The sequence below is a fragment of the Oncorhynchus keta genome, unplaced genomic scaffold, assembly GCF_023373465.1.
Source record: "Oncorhynchus keta strain PuntledgeMale-10-30-2019 unplaced genomic scaffold, Oket_V2 Un_scaffold_938_pilon_pilon, whole genome shotgun sequence".
Classification (NCBI taxonomy): domain Eukaryota; kingdom Metazoa; phylum Chordata; class Actinopteri; order Salmoniformes; family Salmonidae; genus Oncorhynchus; species Oncorhynchus keta.
This window is the reverse complement of record NW_026291017.1, coordinates 138,532-159,798: the sequence shown is the minus strand read 5'-3', so window position 1 is coordinate 159,798 and position 21,267 is coordinate 138,532. Positions and strand designations below refer to the sequence as shown.

Here is a 21,267-nt window from a genome sequence, read left to right as displayed (position 1 = left end):
AATAATGATCAGTTATTTACGATGTAAAGTTCCTTGTAGATCAGTCAGTCTGTAGTCGCCTGCACTGTCAGCGCCAATGTCGAACAAGCCCATTAAGGTAACATTTTACAATTAAAGTGATCGTTCACTTCACATTTAGTTTGTCAAAAAGGTGCCTTCAGAAAGTATTCACACCCCTTGACTTTTCCCACAATCTGTCGTTCTGCCCCTGAACAGGCAGTTAACCCACTGTTCCTAGGCCGTCATTGAAAATAGGAATTTGTTCTTAACTGACTTGCCTAGTTAAATAAATAAAATAAAAAAATATGGCACTTTTAAATGTTAGAACAATCACAAGTAAAACCTTTCTTGTGAATCACCTAATTACCGAGCACAAAGTTTATTGCATGTTACTCACAGAAACATGGCCGTCATCTACAGCAAAGTAAGATAGCATTTCTTAATAATGTGTTCAGTATTACCCTGTGCTATGGGCAACAAGGTAGCAAGAAATAGAAAGTGGTGATCAGAGGAACAATGGAGGATATTTCAATTCAAAGCCCCTTGGGAATAACTAGGTCCAGAGAATGGCCACAGTTATGGGTGGGCCCACTAACATGTTGGACAAAGTCCATAGAGCTTAAAAGATTAATACATTGAATGGCCTTGGAGTCAGTCTCTTTGTCAACATGAATATTAAAATTGCCCAACACTATGATTTTATCATACTTCTCAATACCAATAGACAAGAGTTCAGATAAATCAGTAAAGAAAGTGGGGCAGTGCTTTGGTGGCCTATTGAGTCTTATGGCCAGCAATGGTGGCTGACATTTAAACAGTATAGCATGATGCTCAAAAAACCCAAAGTCGCAAAACGAAAAGTTCTTACAGCTGAGAGCATTACTGAAAATAGAGGCTTTCCCCCTCCACTTTTTCATTTTCTGATAGAGCATGAACAGCTGTAGTCCGGGGGGAGACTTCAATAAGAGCAGCACTTTCCTCCACATCCAAATGTAATGAGTTTGCAGCGTATTTCAGAGATAAGATTCGATAACATTAGGCTTGGTATCAGTCAAGCAAGATCTGATTAGAAGTTTGATGACGTGCCCTAGCCTACCAAGCAAAGGCACTATGGATGTATTTTCCCTGGTTGACACAGACATGCTCAGGAAAGTGATATCACAACTTAAGCCTTCTACCTGCCTTCTCGATCCTATCCCCACCACCTTCTTCACAACCGTTTTCAATTGCATATCTGAAGAAGTGCAAGCTATAGTTAATCACTCCCTGTTCACAGGCACTTTCCCCACTGCACTAAAAAATGTTAGGGTGAAACCCCTTCTGAAGAAGAGTTGTCTATTATTCAGCTCTTAGCAATTTTGGGGCAAATCTCCAACTTTCCATTCTTAAGCAAAATTCTGGTGAAATTAGTGTTTGAACAGCTAAATGCTTTTTTAAGTGCCAACTGTATTTTTTCACAATTATAATCTGTGTTTTTATGCCCACCACAGCACAGAGAGAGTCTTAGTTAAAGTAGTAAATGATCCTAGAGCCAACACAGATGCCAAAAACTTTCTGTCCTTGTACTCTTAGATTAAGGTGCTGCATTTGACACTGTTGACCATGATGTCCTTCTGGAAAGACTAGAGAGGTGGGATGGCTTCTCCGGTCCAGTTCTAAATTGTTTTAGGACCTATTTAACCAGTCAAGTGTTTTTTGTAACATAAAAAATTCATATCACATGTGCCTTCCACGTGGTTCGATTTTGGGTCCGGTACTGTTCAGTTTATATATGTTACCCCTTGGCAGCGTTATCAGAAAGCACAGCATTGATTTCCACTGCTACGCAGACGATATGCAACTTTATTTTGTGTGTCACAAACGGATTTTAGCTCCAAGGATAAATTATTAGACTGTATTAGTGATTTAAATACTTGGATAGCTCACAACGTCCTCCAGCTAAATCATCATAAGATCAAGGTACTTATTGTTGGAGCCAAAGCACAAAGAGAGAATCTAGTCGCACATTTTAATTCATGCTCTTCTGTCTAGTCTACCCAAAAAAGTAATTGGCCAACTGAAAAACATACAGAATGCTACAGCATGGGTACTGACAAAGACCAGACGGAGAGAACACATTACACAGGTTTTAAGGTCTCTGCACTGGCTGCCTGTGAGTTTTAGAATACATTTTAAGATTCTTCCATTGGTTTTTAAATCAATCCACGGTTGTGCACCCCAATACATGTCAGACATGATTTTAAGTTATTTACCCAGTTGGTCCCTCAGGTCCTCTGGCACTGGCCTTTTAACTATCCCAAATCCTTGGACTAAGATGCATGGAGAGACAGCCTTTAGTTATTATGCCCCAAGCCACTGGAATAGCCTGCCAGAGAACCAGAGGGGGGGCAAAACTGTGGACATATTTAAAAAATATATTTTTAGCTTTGCTTTTCCTTAGGGTTCTTTTTGGTTTTTCAGTTGGGTGTCATTATTTTTTTTTACCTGTAAAGCACATTGCATTGCATTCCATGTCTGAAATGTGCTGTATAAATAAAGCTTGATTTGATTTGACCTATTGGTAGATTGGTAAACATTTTCAAAAGCAGACATTGAATATCCCTTTGAGCATGGTAAAGTTATTAATTACACTTTGAATGCTGTATCAATACATTCAGTCACTGCAAATATACAGGCCTCCTTTCTAACTCAGTTGCCAGAGAGGAAAGAAATCTCTCAGTGATCTGACCATGAGGCTAATGGTGACATTAAAATAGTTACAGAGTTCAATGGCTGTGATAGGAGAAATCTGAGAATGGATCAACAACATTGTAGTTACTCTACACTACTAACCTAAATGACAGAATGAAAAGATGGAAGCCATTACAGAATAAAAATATTCCAAAACATGCATCCTGTTTGCAATAAGGCAAAAAAGTACAACTGCAAAAAATGTGGCAAATACATTAACTGTAACATTAACATTAATGTCTTGAATACAAAGCGTTATGTTTGGGCAAATCCAACACAACACACCACTTAGTATTATCTTCATATTTTCATGCATGGTTTTATGGGTAACCTAAAACACAAGGCCAAATTTATGCTGGAGTTGCTTACCAAGATGACATTGAATGATCCTAAGTGGCCTAATTACAGTTTTGACTTAAAATCGGCTTGAAAATCTTGAAAAAGACTTGAAAATTGCTGTCTAACAATGATCAACAACCAACTTGACAGAGCTTGAAGAATTAAAAAAATAATAATGGGCTAATACTGTACAATCCAGGTGTGCAAAGCTATTAGACACTTACCCAGAAAGACTCACAGTTGTAATCACTGCCAAAGGTGACTCAAGGATGTGAATACTTACGTGAATTAGATATTTCTGTACTTAATTTTCAAGAATTTCTAAAAACATGTTTTCACTTTGTCATTACGGGGTATTGTGTGTAGATGGGTGAGGATTTAAAAAATATTTTAAAAAATGTGAATTCAGGCAACAGACTTTGACAACAGACTTTCAGCACACTTATAGGGAAGGACACTCAACAAGCACATTGCTTACACAAATGACTGATGATTGGCTGAGAGAAATTGATGATAAAATTATTGTGGGGGCTGTCTTGTTAGACTTCAGTGCAGCTTTTGAGTATGCTGCTGGAAAAGCGTATGTGTTATGGCTTTACACCCCCTGCTATAATGTGGATAAAGAGTTACTTGTCTAACAGAACACAGAGGGTGTTCTTTAATGGAAGCCTCTCAAGCACAATCAAGGTAGAATCATGAATTCCACAGGGTAGCTGTTCAGGCCCCTTGCTTTTTTCAATCTTTACTAACGACATGCCACTGGCTTTGAGTAAGGCCAGTGTGTCTATGTATGCGGATGACTCAACACTATACATGTCAGCTACTACATCAACTGAAATGACTGCAACACTTAACAAAGAGCTGCAGTTAGTTTTAAAATGTGTAGCAAGGAATAAGCTAGTCCTAAATATTTCTAAAACTAAAAGCATTGTATTTGGAACAAATCATTCACTAAACCCTAAACCTCAACTACGTCTTGTAATGACTAATGTAGAAATTGAGCAAGTTGAGGTGACTAAACTGCTTGGAGTAACCCTGGATTGTAAACTGTCATGGTCATAACAGTTTACAACAGTAGCTAAAATGGGGAGAAGTCTGTCCAGAATAAAGCACTGCTCTGCCTTCTTAACAACACCATCATCAAGGCAGGTCCTACAGGCTCTAGTTTTGGCGCACCTAGACTACTGTTTAGTAGTGTGGTCAGGTGAAGATGACAGTTGACTCAGAACAGGGCAGCAGGTCTGGCCCTTTAAAGTACAGCAGCTAATGGGGATCCCTAATAAATACAAATATAACAAAATGTGAAATAGGTCAAGGGCTATGAATAGTTTCTGAAGGCACTGTATGTTGTGCCCATATATGAATGGTAGTAATCATTGAATAGTCGAGACTTGTTTTCTGGTGGAGTGACAACAGCTACTTTCAAATTAAATAAAACAGAGAAAACTTTAGCAAAATATGGTGTTCTGTTTCTAAGTAAAATGACTGAACATAAATGTACAACTACATTTTACTCTCGTAGGTGCTTCCTTATGAACCTGGATCTGAGGGCAGTTATGGTAACTAACATCTACAGTATTTTCATAGACCTAGATAGATATTTCATAGACCTAAATATCTATCTTCACTATCTGGAATGGACCTACATTAAATGGAAAGGAATAATGATAAGAAACAAGTGCAGGCCTATTCTATTCCTATTTGTTAATAACATCAACACAGAATAGAGTACAGGATTCATTCCATGCCATCCTGTTACAGTGTTCCAGTGATGGTGAATGTTAAGGCTGGCTTCCTCTCCATCAATAATAAATAGTTGAAAGAACAATGTATAAACACTGCACATTTAGTCAATAAATGAACATCCTTCAATCAAACAAATGCAATAAGCAATAGGCCTATAGGGCTATTTAATTCACAGGAAGAGTTAAACAGGACATCAAGCACAGGTTATTATAATTTTTGTTTGTACTTTTTACCACTTTTTCTCCACATGTTCGTGATATCCAATTGGTAGTTACAGTCTTGTCGCATTGCTACAACTCCCGTACCGACTCCAGAGAGGCGAAGGTCGAAAGTCATGCGTCCTCTGAAACACGACCCTGACAAGCCACACTGCTACTTGACACACTGCTCGCCGAAAGCCAGCCCCACCATTGTGTCGGAGGAAACACCGTACAACTGGCGATCGTGTCAGCGAAAAAGCATAGGTTATGAAGGATAGTGAAATGACATACAAAATAAATAACATTGTTCCACAAGCCACTGTTAAATATGTCCATGGAGAATGAAGAGGCAATCTTTACACTACATAGTTTTTAGTGCGACTCTGCGAGAGACTTGGAGATGAAATCTGACAGGGTTCCAGTGTCCGTCCGGCTCCCGATGACTTCCCTCTCCCTGTTGGTCCAAACCGCTCTGTAGAATGGGGTGATGCCATATTCCTCACTAGTTGGTCTCCTGGGACCAGTCCCTTTTCTTGATGAGCCGATCTCTGTTTCACCGCCTCTTTCATTATATGGTTTTCCATATTTTCCCTGCCATCAACCCCGATGTTGGCGCATTCGGAGAGATGAGGGTAGAAACTCTCGCCAAGTCTTCATGGTGATCCATGCCCCACAGTGCGCTTTCACACAACATCCCTGTGTAGAACAAGACAGTACATATAGTATGAGTTTATACTGTATGTTCTGCTGTAGTTACATTTACATTTAAGTCATTTAGCAGACGCTCTTATCCAGAGCGACTTACAAATTGGTGCATTCACCTTATGACATCCAGTGGAACAGCCACTTTACAATAGTGCATCTAAATCTTTTAAGGGGGGAGTGAGAAGGATTACTTTATCCTATCCTAGGTATTCCTTAAAGAGGTGGGGTTTCAGGTGTCTCCGGAAGGTGGTGATTGACTCCGCTGTCCTGGCGTCGTGGGGAGTTTGTTCCACCATTGGGGGCCAGAGCAGCGAACAGTTTTGACTGGGCTGAGCGGGAACTGTACTTCCTCAGTGGTAGGGAGGCGAGCAGGCCAGAGGTGGATAAACGCAGTGCCCTTGTTTGGGTGTAGGGCCTGATCAGAGCCTGGAGGTACTGAGGTGCCGTTCCCCTCACAGCTCCGTAGGCAAGCACCATGGTCTTGTAGCGGATGCGAGCTTCAACTGGAAGCCAGTGGAGAGAGCGGAGGAGCAGGGTTACGTGAGAGAACTTGGGAAGGTTGAACACCAGACGGGCTGCAGCGTTCTGGATGAGTTGTAGGGGTTTAATGGCACAGGCAGGGAGCCCAGCCAACAGCGAGTTGCAGTAATCCAGACGGGAGATGACAAGTGCCTGGATTAGGACCTGCGTCGCTTCCTGTGTGAGGCAGGGTCGTACTCTGCGGATGTTGTAGAGCATGAACCTACAGGAACGGGCCACCGCCTTGATGTTAGTTGAGAACGACAGGGTGTTGTCCAGGATCACGCCAAGGTTCTTAGCGCTCTGGGAGGAGGACACAATGGAGTTGTCAACCGTGATGGCGAGATCATGGAACGGGCAGTCCTTCCCCGGGAGGAAGAGCAGCTCCGTCTTGCCGAGGTTCAGCTTGAGGTGGTGATCCGTCATCCACACTGATATGTCTGCCAGACATGCAGAGATGTGATTCGCCACCTGGTCATCAGAAGGGGGAAAGGGGAAGATTAATTGTGTGTCGTCTGCATAGCAATGATAGGAGAGACCATGTGAGGTTATGACAGAGCCAAGTGACTTGGTGTATAGCGAGAATAGGAGAGGGCCTAGAACCGAGCCCTGGGGGACACCAGTGGTGAGAGCGCGTGGTGAGGAGACAGATTCTCGCCACGCCACCTGGTAGGAGCGACCTGTCAGGTAGGACGCAATCAAGCGTGGGCCGCGCTGGAGATGCCCAACTCGGAGAGGGTGGAGAGGAGGATCTGATGGTTCACAGTATCGAAGGCAGCCGATAGGTCTAGAAGGATGAGAGCAGAGGAGAGAGAGTTAGCTTTAGCAGTGCGGAGCGCCTCCGTGATACAGAGAAGAGCAGTCTCAGTTGAATGACTAGTCTTGAAACCGGACTGATTTGGATCAAGAAGGTCATTCTGAGAGAGATAGCGGGAGAGCTGGCCAAGGACGGCACGTTCAAGAGTTTTGGAGAGAAAAGAAAGAAGGGATACTGGTCTGTAATTGATGACATCGGAGGGATCGAGTGTAGGTTTTTTCAGAAGGGGTGCAACTCTCGCTCTCTTGAAGACAGAAGGGAAGTTGAAGTGTTACTCGAATTACAACTGAAAAGCCTCCATGCTCTAAGCTGTATTTTCGCTGTGTTTTAGTATCTCTACCTTATCAGTTACACCATTGTCATTGCGTTGCCCTCCATGTCAAATGACTCACGCTGATTACAAAACCCATATAACACAAAAAGCGTTGAGAATGGCTGTGATTTGTTGTCGATCTTACAAACTCAGTATTTAAAGAAATAAACGTTCAAGGTCTTACCTGCTTCACCTTTGGCAATGCTGCACTTGATTCAGCTGTAGGCTATTGGTTCTTCTCTTCCTGAAGTTACACCAGAGATGGTCTGGGAATGATTTCTCTACTGTCTCTGGTTACACACCGCGCATATGCACTTTACTGAAGGAGGGGATTTCTTTTGGAAAAGTACATTGAATTAAAGACGAACAGGAAATACTGCCAACTGTTATGATCATTGTAAAATGAAAATTGCTGTTACGTAATGTCAGAGCAATTTTATGTTAGTTTAAAAAAAGTAGTTGGTTCACGTGTTGGTTCACTAAAAAGCAATGTTTGTTTGATTCCAAATCACCTTGACATTTGACCCTCCGTGAGGGGTCTGGAAATTTCCCGACAAAACTGAACATGAACCTTACTTTGATCCTGAGCAGGAACCCACCTTTTACAGCAACGATCAAAGTAACTTTGCGTCAGTTCACACTTTATTTTAGGGAGCCAAATGTTTTTTGGAAAGCATACAGTTTTACTTTAAACCGTCCCCTCACCCATACCCGGGCGCGAACCAGGGACCCTCTGCACACATCAACAACCGTCATCCACGAAGCATCGTTACCCATCGCTCCACAAGAGCCGCGGCCCTTGCAGAGCAAGGGGAAATACTACTTCAAAGTCTCAGAGCAAGTGACGTAACCGATTGAAACGCTATTTAGCGCACACCGCTAACTAAGCTACCCGTTTCACATCCGTTACACCAGGAAGTATCCGTTTTTACAATTGAGTGTCTTGTCTTGTTTTGTCTTGTCTTGTGTTACACGTGATGTGTTGTGACACTTGTAAAAATGTATTGGGGGAACAACAGCATTTATAGTTCGTGGGAAAGCATCATAATTGTTTCCTTGAAAGCGTTGGGATTCAAAACACAACAGTGTAGTTTATATTGCCACTACAAAATGCAGGGCCTAATCTGTGTGTTCAGTCATGAAAACGCTCGGAAAAGACAGACATCTAAACTTTACAACTGTTTATGGTTTTTGCAGACTATGTCAAGTCATAATATATTAGAAAAATAAAATAGCTTCCTTTTGCATCCAAAGACTGAAATGCGTTATTTACTTCAAATACACCATATTCCTATGAGGCTGTTAACCCTTAATCTCACATGCAGCCTGCAACATTGACCTGGACACTATTTTAGGACGATGGACAAGGACTTCCAACCAATAACAGTTCAGGCAACTGTGTGTGTTCTTTACTACTGATTTACAGACCTACAAAACATTAGGAACACATTCCTACTATTGAGTTGCACCCCCTTTTGCCTTTAGAACAGCCTCAATTTGTCGGGGTATGGACTCTACAAGGTGTCGAAAGCGTTCTACATGGATGCTGGCCTATGTTGACTTTATACTTCCCACAGTTGGGTTAAGTTGGCTGGATGTCCTTCTGGTAGTGGACCATTCCTGATACAGATGGTAAACCTTTGAGCGTGAAAAACCCTGCATCGTTGCAGATCTTGACACAAACCAGTGTGCCTGGCACCTACTACCATCTCCCGTTCAAAGGCACTTAAATCTTTTGTCTTGCCCATTCACCCTCTGAATGGCACACATGCACAATCCCTGTCTCAATTATCTCAAGGCTTAAAAATCCTTCTTTAAACTGTCTCCTCCCCTTCATCTACACTGATTGAAGTGGATTTAACAGATGACATCAATAAAAGAACATGGCTTTCACCCGGATTCACTTGATCATTTTATGTAATGTTTTGTACACTCAGTGTATATTGTATCCACAGGAGGTTGGTGGCACCTTAATTGGGGAAGACAGGCTTGTGGTAATTGCTGGAGCAGAAAAGGCAGAATGGTATCAAATACATCAAACGTGTGGTTTCCATGTGTTTGATGTCATTCCATTCACTCCGTTCCAGACATTATTATGAACTGTCCTCCCCTCAGCAGCCTCTACTGATTTGATCAACTACCAAGAGAAAGAATACACATTGAGAATAATAAAATAATTGGAAGAATTGAAGATAGGATTCATGCAACAAGAAGACGGGACTGGATGCCATGTAATGTCTAATTCTCACCATATGGTGGCAGTGTAATCGTGTGTGTGTGTGTGTGTGTGTTTGTGTGTGTGTGAGAGAGAGAGAGAGAGAGAGAGAGAGAGAGAGAGACAGGAGTTAGGGGTTCTGTACATAGAGGGTACAAACCAGGAGGACGAGGACAGAGAGATAACAGAGAGATGGTGAGTATGTCTGTTTGTTGATTTTAACATCAAGTCATTCTAGTTTTGCTTTAGACAACTATGATATCTCATATCGCTCTCTTCTTCTTCGCTGTTTGTGTTCGCAGTACGGATTCATAAACACCTGTCTGAAATCTCTGGTAATTGAGAAATTTGGTGAAGAAACATGGGAGAAACTGAGGTCTGGTATTTTGTGTACTAAGTAACTGTTGATGTAAATTTGAAACGATTCAGGACATGAGTATGCCAATTCTCTCTATCTCTTCAGGACCCTGGCAGAGGTCCAGGACACGTTCATGACTTATGAGATATACGATGATGTCATAACTTTGCGTCTGGTGCAGGAAGCATGTACTATGCTGGGTAAGTACCAGTCTCTATGTTCTTTACAATTCTATAACAGTGTTTAATCTTGAACCAGAAACACAGGTCAGTGTTTTTGATACCCTTATATCAGTCAGTGGTTAGGAGTGTCTACCTCCTCAGGGAAGGGGGTGTGTTTGGCCAGGTGTTAACAACGTCCCTGCTGAGGCCCTCCAGGTGAGGTTAGGTGTTAACAACATCCCTGCTGAGGCCCTCCAGGTGTGGCACAGGTGACCCAAGTGTGGCCCAGGTGTCCTGTACCCGAGGGGTCACCCCAGAGCCTGTGGACATGACACGGTGTCAGGGTTAGAATTATGGGACAGTCTACAGTCCCAAACTAAGGGAAGAGATAGGCACCATTTAGCTTGACAGTTGGTGATGATATAGTGATGACAATGATGATGATGTGGTGGTGTTGTGGCCACAGACATGCCTTCTGAGGTGGTGCTGAAGCTTTTCGGGGAGTACTTCTTCAGCTTCTGTAAGATGGCGGGGTACGACACCATGCTGCGTACGCTAGGGGGGAACCTGGTGGAATTCATTGAGAACCTGGATGCCCTTCACAGCTACCTGGCTCTCTCCTACCAGGTGACCTTCTCTTTACGGCCTCTACAATGGGTAATCTATTATGTATTTCAATCCATTAGAGCCCAGATATTAAAAAAAAGATTATGTATGCAATAAATATCCTTCTTCCAGGAGATGAACGCTCCCTCGTTCCGTGTGGAGAAGAACGATGATGGGAGGATGTTGCTTCATTACTACTCGGACAGGAAAGGCCTATATCACATTGTGCCAGGTACGGTAATCATCCATACCTAAAGTGTACCTTTAATCTAAGGAGGTTATCTCTTTTCTCTCTGTGCAGGCATCATTGAGGCGGTGGCCAAAGACTTCTTTGACAGCGAAGTGAGCATGACCATCCTTAACCAATCAGAGGAGGACGAGCGCACAGGGAAGAAAGAGCATGTGGTCTTCCTGGTCTCTCAGAGGAGCCGAGGGTCAAAGAGGGATTTCCGGCCCCAAAGAGAGAAGAAGGAGGTAACCAAGGAGGATGAGGAGATTGATAGGAGGGTGAGAAGTTTATTTTTTATTTCAATTTGTCATGATTCAAAACAAGAGTCAAGTAGCAGTGTTTAAGTATTACATGTTTATAATGGAATGAAAGTAGAATGAGGTCTAGAGGGTTAAAAAATAAGAGCAAAGTAGTCTACACCAAGCAGACACTGTGGTCTCCAGGGGTTCAGTGTGAGATCTCTGGTGTATTCCTCTGGTCTGGTAACAGCATCAGGAAGAGGCATTGGAGAGGATGAGAGCCAGGTGTGCCAGTCTGCCCCACTGCCCTGCTGGGAAAAGATCACGCTGGGACATGGTTAGGAGCGTTGTCATGTTTGGAAAAGGTCGGGCTCTTTCTTTACTTGAAGTGTTCACTCCAAAAGCAAAGTTTGTTGGACTCTTTCATGTTGATATGAGAACATCTAATGAGAACGATTCTTCTGTGCCCCCCTCCCACAGAGAACCTTCTGAAGTCATTCACACCCTGCTACCCAGATAAGCTGTGGATGGAGGAACAAGCATTCTGCAATGCCTTCCCTTTCCACATTGTCTTTGATAAACAGGTAAGGCAACTTGTGTCTTTCTAAGTTTATGCAAAACAATAATTAAGCAGCTATTAGTCCTATTGGTACATTGTTACCAGTACTCTTCTCTATGTGTGCCCAGCTCAAGGTGAAGCAGACTGGGATTAACATCCAGAAGTTTGTCCCTGGGCTGCAGACGATGGACAGCCGTCTGGATGAGTACTTCAGCATTGTCCATCCGCAGGTGACCTTCAACATCGAGAGCATCAGGAAGTTCATCAACAGCCAGTTTGTCCTGAAGACCAGACGGGAGATGGTGCCGCTGGCCTCTCAGCATCAGTCCATGCTCAAACTCAGAGGTTCAGTCAAACTCCCCTTCTCTGATCCGATGTCTGATTGTGCAGGTTGGCTCTGCATTGTGTCCATGGTATTACTGAATAACTCCCCTATACCCAGGTCAGATGGTGTGGATGGAATCTCTGGGCTGTATGGTGTACCTATGCTCCCCGAAGCTGCGCAGCCTGCAGGAGTTGGAGGAGAGGGGTCTGCACATCTCCGACATTGCCCAGCACGACACCACCCGGGACCTCATCCTGCTTAACCAACAGCGTCTGGCAGAGATGGAGCTGTCCAATCAGCTGGAGCGCAAAAAGGCACATACATCTCACCTACTTTGTCCATTTCTCATCTCACTTTTCTCATCCTCTTTGTCTATCATGTTGTAATTTCATAGGAGGAGCTGAGGATCCTCTCACGCCACCTCGAGGCGGAGAAGAAGAAGACGGAGACTCTGCTCTATGCCATGTTGCCTCGCCACGTAGCCAACCAGTTGAAGGAGGGCAAGAGGGTGGAAGCAGGTACGATGGCAATGTCTGCCTAATTCCATATCTACCTGGTCCTCCAGACAGGGCCAGCATATCTGCTGCCTTTCATTTTGTTCTACTGTTCAAATGAGCTAGAAGACCTGTGTAATGAAAAGTATGGCCGTTGCAAACATCTCTGCTTCCCCTTTCTCCCTCTATTTCAGGTGAGTTCCAGGTGTGCACCATCCTGTTCAGTGATGTGGTCACCTTCACCAATATCTGTGCTGCCTGCGAGCCCATCCAGATCGTCAACATGCTCAACTCCATGTACTCCAAGTTCGACCGCCTTACCAGCGTCCATGACGTGTACAAGGTATACAGAGAGAAAGAGAGAGGTACATGAAGGGGTAAATGAAAGGTTGAATGAAGGAGAGGAGATAAGGGAAGGAAAATTATTGAGATGCAGCCAACCTTTCAATTAGTGCTATGAACGCCTCGGCTCTTCCAGGTGGAGACTATTGGAGACGCCTACATGGTGGTGGGTGGGGTTCCCATTCCAGCTGACAGCCATGCAGAGCGGGTGGCCAACTTTGCCCTGGGTATGCGTATCGCTGCCCGGGAGGTGACCAACCCTATCACTGGGCAACCCATCCAGGTGACTTTATAGTCCAAAATGAGCTATTCTTTAATGAAGCTATGGAATTGTGATTTAAAGTGACTGTGTGTGTGTGTGTGTGTGTGTGTGTGTGTGTGTGTGTGTGTGTGTGTGTGTGTGTGTGTGTGTGTGTGTGTGTGTGTGTGTGTGTGTGTGTGTGTGTGTGTGTGTGTGTGTGTGTGTGTGTGTGCTAGATTCGGGTGGGTCTGCACACAGGTCCAGTGCTGGCTGGTGTGGTAGGGGACAAGATGCCTCGATACTGCCTGTTTGGAGATACGGTCAACACTGCCTCCCGCATGGAGAGTCACGGAGTGCCTGACCACATACACCTCAGCCCCTTCACATACAGGTAGTGCCAACATGGCTCCCATTCAGATTTGCCAATATAGTTGGCCGAAGAACTTAGTTCTTATGGTTCTGATTCTCTCTAACTATACCTATCTGCAGTGCGCTGGAAGATAAAGGCTTTGACATCCTGGAAAGAGGAGAGATCCAGGTGAAGGGGAAAGGCCTGATGACCACCTACTTCCTGCTGCAGAACCTGTGTGTGTCTGAGGACACCATCATGGCCAGAGGGACAGGAGAGCCCTGCGTGTACAGAGACAACCAGCATGGGGCGGGAGAGAGCGAGAGAGGTTAGGCAATTTGGGCTTGTTCGAATTGCTAGCTAGAAGGGAGAAAAAAAAGGCTATTAAACAACAAAATGTGTTTATTATTGGACAAGTTATACAGCTTTCATTACATATCAGAAGATATGAAATATTCAGATTCATATGATACAGCCAGATAAAGGAGTCTTTCTTGTCCCATTTAGACACAGAAGAACCAGACAGTGTGAGAAAGGAAGAAACGAATGGCCAAACCATGGCATCTGCTTCTTCTTCCAGTGACCTCACCAACGAAGACACACCTTTTCTGGGAGACACTACACCTTTTCAAAAGGGCCACCTCAATGACGTGAACTCACGATTCTGCCGACTGCTCTAAGTATGTGGAGTTGGACCCCATTCGTAAGCACATCATTTGAAAATCTGAGACCATTTAGGAAATGAAATGTTGAACTCCACAAAGGCATGCTAGTTCTGACAGTTTCCAAAGAATCAACAATGTTTCTACACATGCTTGCTAACCCACTGGGCACAGATGTCAATTCAATGTCTATTCAATGCTGGTTCAACGTAATTTCATTGAAATGACGTGGAAACAACGTTGATTCAACCACTGTGTGCCCAGTGGGAAGTTTTATAAATACTGTAGACAGAAAGTGATAAATCGGTATATCAAATTTTTGTTGATGATCCAATGGTCTCCACGTTGATTCAACATTGTAACCACATTAACATGATGATCTTTAGATATTCTAAACAGGTTGATTCAATCTGTGGGAGACTCCTGGATGAGCTCTGTGTTGTTGTGGTGACTGCCGCCTGCTGGGGGACACCTGGGGTTGCCATGGGGTGGGTACACCTTGTCGGTGCATCATTGCCTTTCCCTCATTAGCACTTTCCTGGGCCTTCAAATGAGTGTAAATGAAATAAGAGACGAGGAAAGGTAGCAGCCATTATAGAAAAGACAAGCTTCATGTGCAGCTGCTGTCAACACCAGAACTCTGCCATAGCTAATACATGCCCCCCAGGCTTGTATTCGATAGCAGAAAGATAGCAGAGAGACGGATCTATTGAATAGAGATGCTGTCGTTTTGGGATCCCGGGTGGCGCAGCAGTCTAAGGCACTGCATCTCAGTGCAAGTGGCGTCACTACAGTCCCTGGTTCAATTCCAAGCTGTATCACATCCGGCCGTGATTGGGAGTCCCATAGGGCGGTGCACATTTGGCCCAGCGTCATCCGGGTTTGGCCGGGGATAGGCCGTCATTGTAAATAAGAATTTGTTCTTAACTGGCTTGCCTAGTTAAATAAAGGTTACATTTAATTTTTTATAGTTTGGGGTCTGCTAGACAACAGCAAGGAATGTCTCATTTCTCTCCTCTCAGCCTTTCCAGATGCTAATCATGAGTACACAGTAACTGTAATCTGCATAAGGAGGTGTTGTTATATAGCCTAAACCTTGTACAGTTGGGATGTTCTTAGAAGTGTTTAGTTTAGGTCTGGTTCCTCATTTTCCAACTCCCTGTGGCCCTTTTCGCTGACAGATAACAGTTGAGAAAAAGTGTCATGTGGTGTGTGTGTGTCTATGTGTGTGTGTGTATGTTGGGAAAGTGGCTGTCATTAATATTTTAATTACCACAAATACCAGCGATAGCACAACAATTGACGCGTGAGTGGGAGAGGTGGAGACTCTTGTGACATTTAAGCGCACTTAGGTGCAATCGCGCTACAGGCAGCGACACGGAGAGGGGCCCTAATGGAGACAGCAACGTTGCAGTACAGTCCCATGGAGCACCAAACAGAAGCACTGAAGTTGCTACAGAATGTGCGCCCTCACCAAACAGCGATCAGTAGGCCCAGTAAACTTGGACTAGAAAAACAAGTGACAACCATCCACGACTCGTCAGCAGCGGCCCGCACAATAGCAGAAAAGGCGCGTGAAAGTGTCATCCACGACTCGTCAGCAGCGGCCCGCACAATAGCAGAAAAGGCGCGTGAAAGTGTCATTACGCAGCTAATCGATATTCTAACCCAAATACTCACAGTCGAGGAAGAAATCAGTCATAGTTTGTTTCAGGATATGAGGACATTTCTGCACCCTAAAGTGAGTGTTTTATCCCTTATATGAAATTCTCATTTCTTGGTGAGTGATGGTTTGCATAATTTGACAAACAGTTTGATATATTTCTATTTGGTTGATAGGCTAGAGATTAGAATAAAAAATATTATGAATGAGGAAACAATATTGTATGAATATCAAAATATTTTGTATATGTAAAAAAAAAATGCATTTGTTATGACTGACTCATGTTGGCTCGACGTAAAAGCTTCCCAGTCGAAACAGTTCACGGATATATTATGACAACGTTTTTGTGACGTTTTGGTCTTTTTTTCGTGAAGGGTATAATTGCAGACCGCAATTAGGCGCGTTTTCTGATATAGGTGTCTCTTGATATCAATTTACACCAATTGATGCTAGCCATTGGTCTGTGGCCGTTTATTTTATGTCGGGACAACAGTTGTTGACAACTGTAGCTAAGCCTAACCCTTTTCTTAACTTTAATCGTTAATAATCCTAACCTGACACGTACGTTATCCTAACCTTTATGTTTTGTATTGTAAAGCAATTCAAAATGTCAAACATAGAAAGAACAAACAAAGAGTGTACAAACAACATTCCTTGTCTGCTCTTACCAGAGTTTCTAAACGGTCGTCACTAGTTACCACAGCCACAAAGTGATTGCTTCCTACAAGAGCACAAAACGTGTACATTTCTAGACATATTTAAAAGCAAATCTAGAGCCGATTCTGTAATAATAATGGTATGGTAATAATAATGCATTTCATTTTGTGAAGTGGTTTCTTGCATCAAACAACAAGAACATTTTCAGTCACCTCCTTGTCTAAAGGACAAGTGGATAAACAGGTTAATGTCAAACCCAGATTTTTTTTCTTCTTCAAAGGTCTCATGGAATGTTGGCCTACATTGAACACAACACATTGACTACTACTGTAGGCTGAATGATAGAACAGCCATTTCCAAGTTCAAATGTTATGGAATGCATTTTCTCAGTTATTTTTGATGGTAGGCCACACTGGTAGGCCTATATTATGATAAAATTGCCACAGTAGCTTACTTGAACAATGTCTGAAACTGTAACTTAAAGCGGGTACAGCCTCAGTGTTCACAGTAAACTCGAGCTGGAAGTTGAAATTTGCTCAGTGAAATAAACATTTTGAGGAAACATTGCTTCTCTTACTTTATTAGTTAACAAATATTTATGTGGATTAGTCCACATTAGTTATCCTAAACTGCGATGTAAACAAATCATCTGTGGCAAGAGCACATCAGTCTAGTCTGACTAGTTTTCATGCACATTACTTCACTAGAGAAATACTGCACCAAACATCTAGATGTAAATAGACATGAAAAAAAAATTCAATTTGTTACAGATTTCTTGATTTACCTTAATTAATTGAAGCTATTTCGAGGAACTGTACTGGCTATGTTGTTGCTATGATGACACGAGCGACAAACAATAGTAATATTGCCGCTTTTTCTTTTTTTTCAAACAAAGGTCTTCGGGAGTATGCGAGCAGAGATGTTCGCCTAGCCGAGTTCTGCTAGGAGCAAACCGAACCTATGTATGCGGACGCCTCTACCAAATATGTTTTATAACTAACACAAGATAGACCAGAGCCTGTCGTTTCCAATGGGAGCAAATAAATTATAGCGGGCAAAACAAGCGAGGCGGTGAACAGAGCCAAGCACGAACTAGTGAGAACCTATTGGCTCAATCTAGCATTTATTTGCATATTTCCGTTAGGGAATGCCTACTCTGTGAAATGTGTGTGTGCAAGAACTCAAGTCTCCCTTGCACTCCTAAACAACACCATTTAAAAAACTTTGGCAAAGTGTAAAGTCTACAAAACTCAATCCATTCTGTTTGTTATAGATTTTAGTTTTGGAAATTGTATGAGATTTGGTTTCATCAGCCAAAATCCATCTCGCTCCATCTACCCCCACTGCCGGCCACTGGGTTTCCTCTCATCACCATATTTGGTAGTGAGTGGAAACGCCAACCTGATACTTCACATATATACATCCGGTGAAATATCTGGCTCATTGTTCTATCTGTGCCTCTACTCTCTCCACCTAGGAAAGCATAGAGCTGAGGAACATCTGTGTGCGCATGGCAATGAGGGACTCTGACTGTCAGAAGGACCGGGACCTTAGAGATCTGCAGGACTGTTTAAAAGCCATGGTGGACAGTCTGGTGTCTTCTCTCATCAATGTGAACCATCCCGTGGCCGTTCAGACATCACGCACGCTTGAAGAGATATATCTGAGCTTCCCTGAAATCTGAATAGCTAATATCTCACTTTACCTAATCTCAGGGTTGATAGCCTATTGTTTACTTGAATGTACTTTTTAAATAATTTATTTTATTTCAAATTATTGGAGGTGCAACTATGTAGGCCTCCTTTGTAAAAAGGAATGTCCGAAAAAATGATACTGGGGCAAAAATGTGTGTTATGCAAAGTGTTTTATACAAATCCTCCTTAAAGGCCTGAAGTTTCTGTCAGTTTGAAAAACCTACCAGTAATTCCAGTTCCCAAAAGTTGTGTACTGTATGTAGCTCCTTTCAGTAACCACGAGCACAACCGTTCCTTGATTTCAACTGGCGGCTTTATTCTGTAGTTTTAGTCAGAATTATCACCTTCCGTGAGAACTATAAAGTAAATGAAAAATACAGTTAAGCACACTCTTACAACCTTATCTTACGAGTGACTTATTAGCTTGGTATAACTCTGAAGTGCTTACATACATAACAGTTTAACCGGCGTTATAACGGGTTCAGATTAAACACACGAATAAAGGAAAAAATACCTCATTATCTGCTTATTACAGAAGGGAGGAAATCAAACTTCACACTTATTATTCCTGGCATGAATTCACACTTCATCCTAACATACACTCTTCAACCTTTATGAACTACACCCGATGACATGAAAACTTAGCTAACGCAGCGCAGGATTGCCTTCCCTCCAAAAGCGTGTTGCTACAATAAGGATCCCCGTTACAACAGTATTAGCTACGTAGTTCTGCTTGTATTATCATTTCCCCCGCACAGCGGACACATAAAAATTCAAACAAAATACAACAACATAACCTGTAAGTCTAACTGTCAGTTACACTCCCACCAATCACCGGTGATTTCTGTGAAAGGGGTCTGCAGGTTTCTTGATCGGCTTCCAGGAGGGTGACTGTCTTATGGATGGGCCTCTCCAGATAGGTGGGTTTGGTGATGCGTTTACCTCTCTCATCTAGGGTTGAGTCGCTGATCAGTAACTTGAATCTTCTCACCCGGCCATCCTGTCCCAGGTACACTTCTGTAACCTTTGCCAATTTCCACTGGTTGCGTGGTGCAGTATCATCTTGCAAAATGACAATGTCATTAATCCTTGCGTTTCTTCTGTCTTTACTCCATTTCTGTCTGTGTTGGAGGTTTAGGAGGTACTCTTTCTTCCACCTTGTCCAGAATTCATTGGCTAAGAATTGTATTCTGCGCCATCTCTTGCGGAGATAAAGATCTTCCTTGATGAACTGTCCAGGTGGCGGTAAGATAACTGTGGACTTCATTGTTAAGATGTGATTTGGCGTGAGAGGTTCTGGACCTAATGGATCATTCAGATATTCCGTAGTTAGGGGCCTACTATTTAAAATCGCCATGACTTCATAGAGAAAGGTACGCAGAGAAGCGGTGTTGAGTCTTCCGTCTGACTGATCAAGAGTGGATGTTAAGACACTTCGTATCGTGCGGATTTGCCTTTCCCAAACACCACCCATGTGACTTGAAGATGGGGTGTTCATGATAAACTCGCATCCAAGTTCCTTCAGTTGTCTTTGATCCATTTCTTTCAGGGCGTCCACAAACTCGCGTCTTGCGCCAATGAAGTTGCTGCCTTGATCACATCTGATTTGACAAACATTACCACGTATGGCAATGAATGAACGCAGGGAATTGATAAAAGCGTTGGTGGTAAGTCATCAAGCATTTCAATGTGAACTGCTCGGGAGCCCATGCAAGTGAGTAGGAGCCCATAACGCTTTAACTCTCTTCTTCCGTCCTTGGCATAGAAAGGTCCAAAGCAGTCCATCCCGCAGTATGTGAAGGGAGGCGCGGTCTCCATGCGTTCCTTCGGAAGATCTGCCATCCTTTGCCCTTCTGTACATCTTCTGAATTTCCTGCATTTCACACATTTGTAGATGTGAGAGGAAACTGCATTGCTGCATCCTAGGATCCATATACCGTTAGATCGCAGCTCATTGATCGTCATTCCACGTCCTTGGTGTCGTACTCTTTCATGATAGTACTTGACGAGCAGCACTGACAAGTGGCTATCTCTTGGCAGGATTGCGGGATGCTTCACATGGGAATGAAGAGTTGCATGAGCCAAGCGACCTCCCACCCTGAGGATACCTTGCTCATCCAGAAATGGACTCAATTTATGCAACTTGCTTGCTTTATCTTTGGTCTTGATGTCTTTCTGGTGCCTAAGGTTGTGTATCTCATGGGAGAAGGCTGCTTCTTGAACCATCTTTATAATGGTGAGCTCTGCCTCTCTCCTTTCTTCTATGCTTGTAGCTTCACTGGACCTCAATTTTAAGCCTATGGCTTTCTTGACATGAAGTTTGAGCCTGGCAATAGCTTTTACCACTCTTGCCCAGTCTGAGAACTTATGAAGGTGATCTAGTAATGATCTTTCTTCCTTTGCTTGGGTATCATGGACCAGGGATTTCAGCTCTGGGTCATTGTCTGAGAACTCTTCCCCCTTGACTTGTCCTTTGGGAAGTTCTTCATGCCAAAGAAAGTCTGGACCTCTGAACCAGTTGGAAGCCATGAGCTGTTCTGATGTGAGACCTCTGGAAGCATGATCCGCAGGATTCTCTTCAGAGGTCACATATCTCCATTGTTCGGGATCTGTGCTTTGCTTAATGCGTTGAATACGGTTAGCTACAAAGACGTGGAATCTTCTGGCTTCATTGTTGATGTAGCCAAGAACTACCTTTGAGTCTGTCCAAAAGTATTTCTGTAGACCTTGTATCTCTATCTCCTTTTTGAGCATGTCACTTGTTCGAACAGCTACCACCGCTGCTGAAAGTTACAGTCGTGGTATGGTCGTAACCATGGAGGGGGCGACTCTCGACTTCCCCATAACTAGGGAGCAATGAACTTCTCCTGCGGTGCTGATTGTTCTGAGGTATGAGCACTCTCTATAACCTGAGGTACTAGCGTCAGAGAAGTGATGGAGCTCATAACTCTGCACCTCCTTGAAACTTGATGGCAAGTAGCTTTGTTGGATCCTTACCTCAGACAAGTTTTGTAGACCTTGGAGCCAGAATTCTCACTGGGAACGTAGGTCATCTGGAAGGGGGTCATCCCAGTCGATTTTGTCACGACACATCCGCTGCAAGA

The 21,267-nt window shown here is 43.3% G+C and overlaps 2 protein-coding genes across 2 annotated transcripts; both read left to right on the top strand.

Moving 5' to 3' along the window:
* The first annotated feature begins 403 nt into the window (after positions 1 to 403).
* gucy1b2 (guanylate cyclase 1, soluble, beta 2) lies at positions 404 to 13,820 on the top strand. The gene is made up of 15 exons (XM_052517698.1): positions 404 to 424; positions 9,887 to 9,960; positions 10,048 to 10,142; positions 10,570 to 10,730; positions 10,842 to 10,941; positions 11,011 to 11,216; positions 11,434 to 11,542; positions 11,658 to 11,761; positions 11,865 to 12,081; positions 12,179 to 12,375; positions 12,456 to 12,579; positions 12,750 to 12,898; positions 13,034 to 13,180; positions 13,375 to 13,529; positions 13,628 to 13,820. Exons 1-15 carry the CDS (start codon positions 404 to 406, stop codon positions 13,818 to 13,820), a joined length of 2,052 nt encoding a protein of 683 aa, XP_052373658.1.
* Positions 13,821 to 15,392: 1,572 nt separating this feature from the next.
* dleu7 (deleted in lymphocytic leukemia 7) lies at positions 15,393 to 18,804 on the top strand. The gene is made up of 2 exons (XM_035743844.2): positions 15,393 to 15,890; positions 17,947 to 18,804. Exons 1-2 carry the CDS (start codon positions 15,543 to 15,545, stop codon positions 18,151 to 18,153), a joined length of 555 nt encoding a protein of 184 aa, XP_035599737.2. The 5' UTR covers positions 15,393 to 15,542; the 3' UTR covers positions 18,154 to 18,804.
* The last annotated feature ends 2,463 nt before the right edge of the window (positions 18,805 to 21,267 follow it).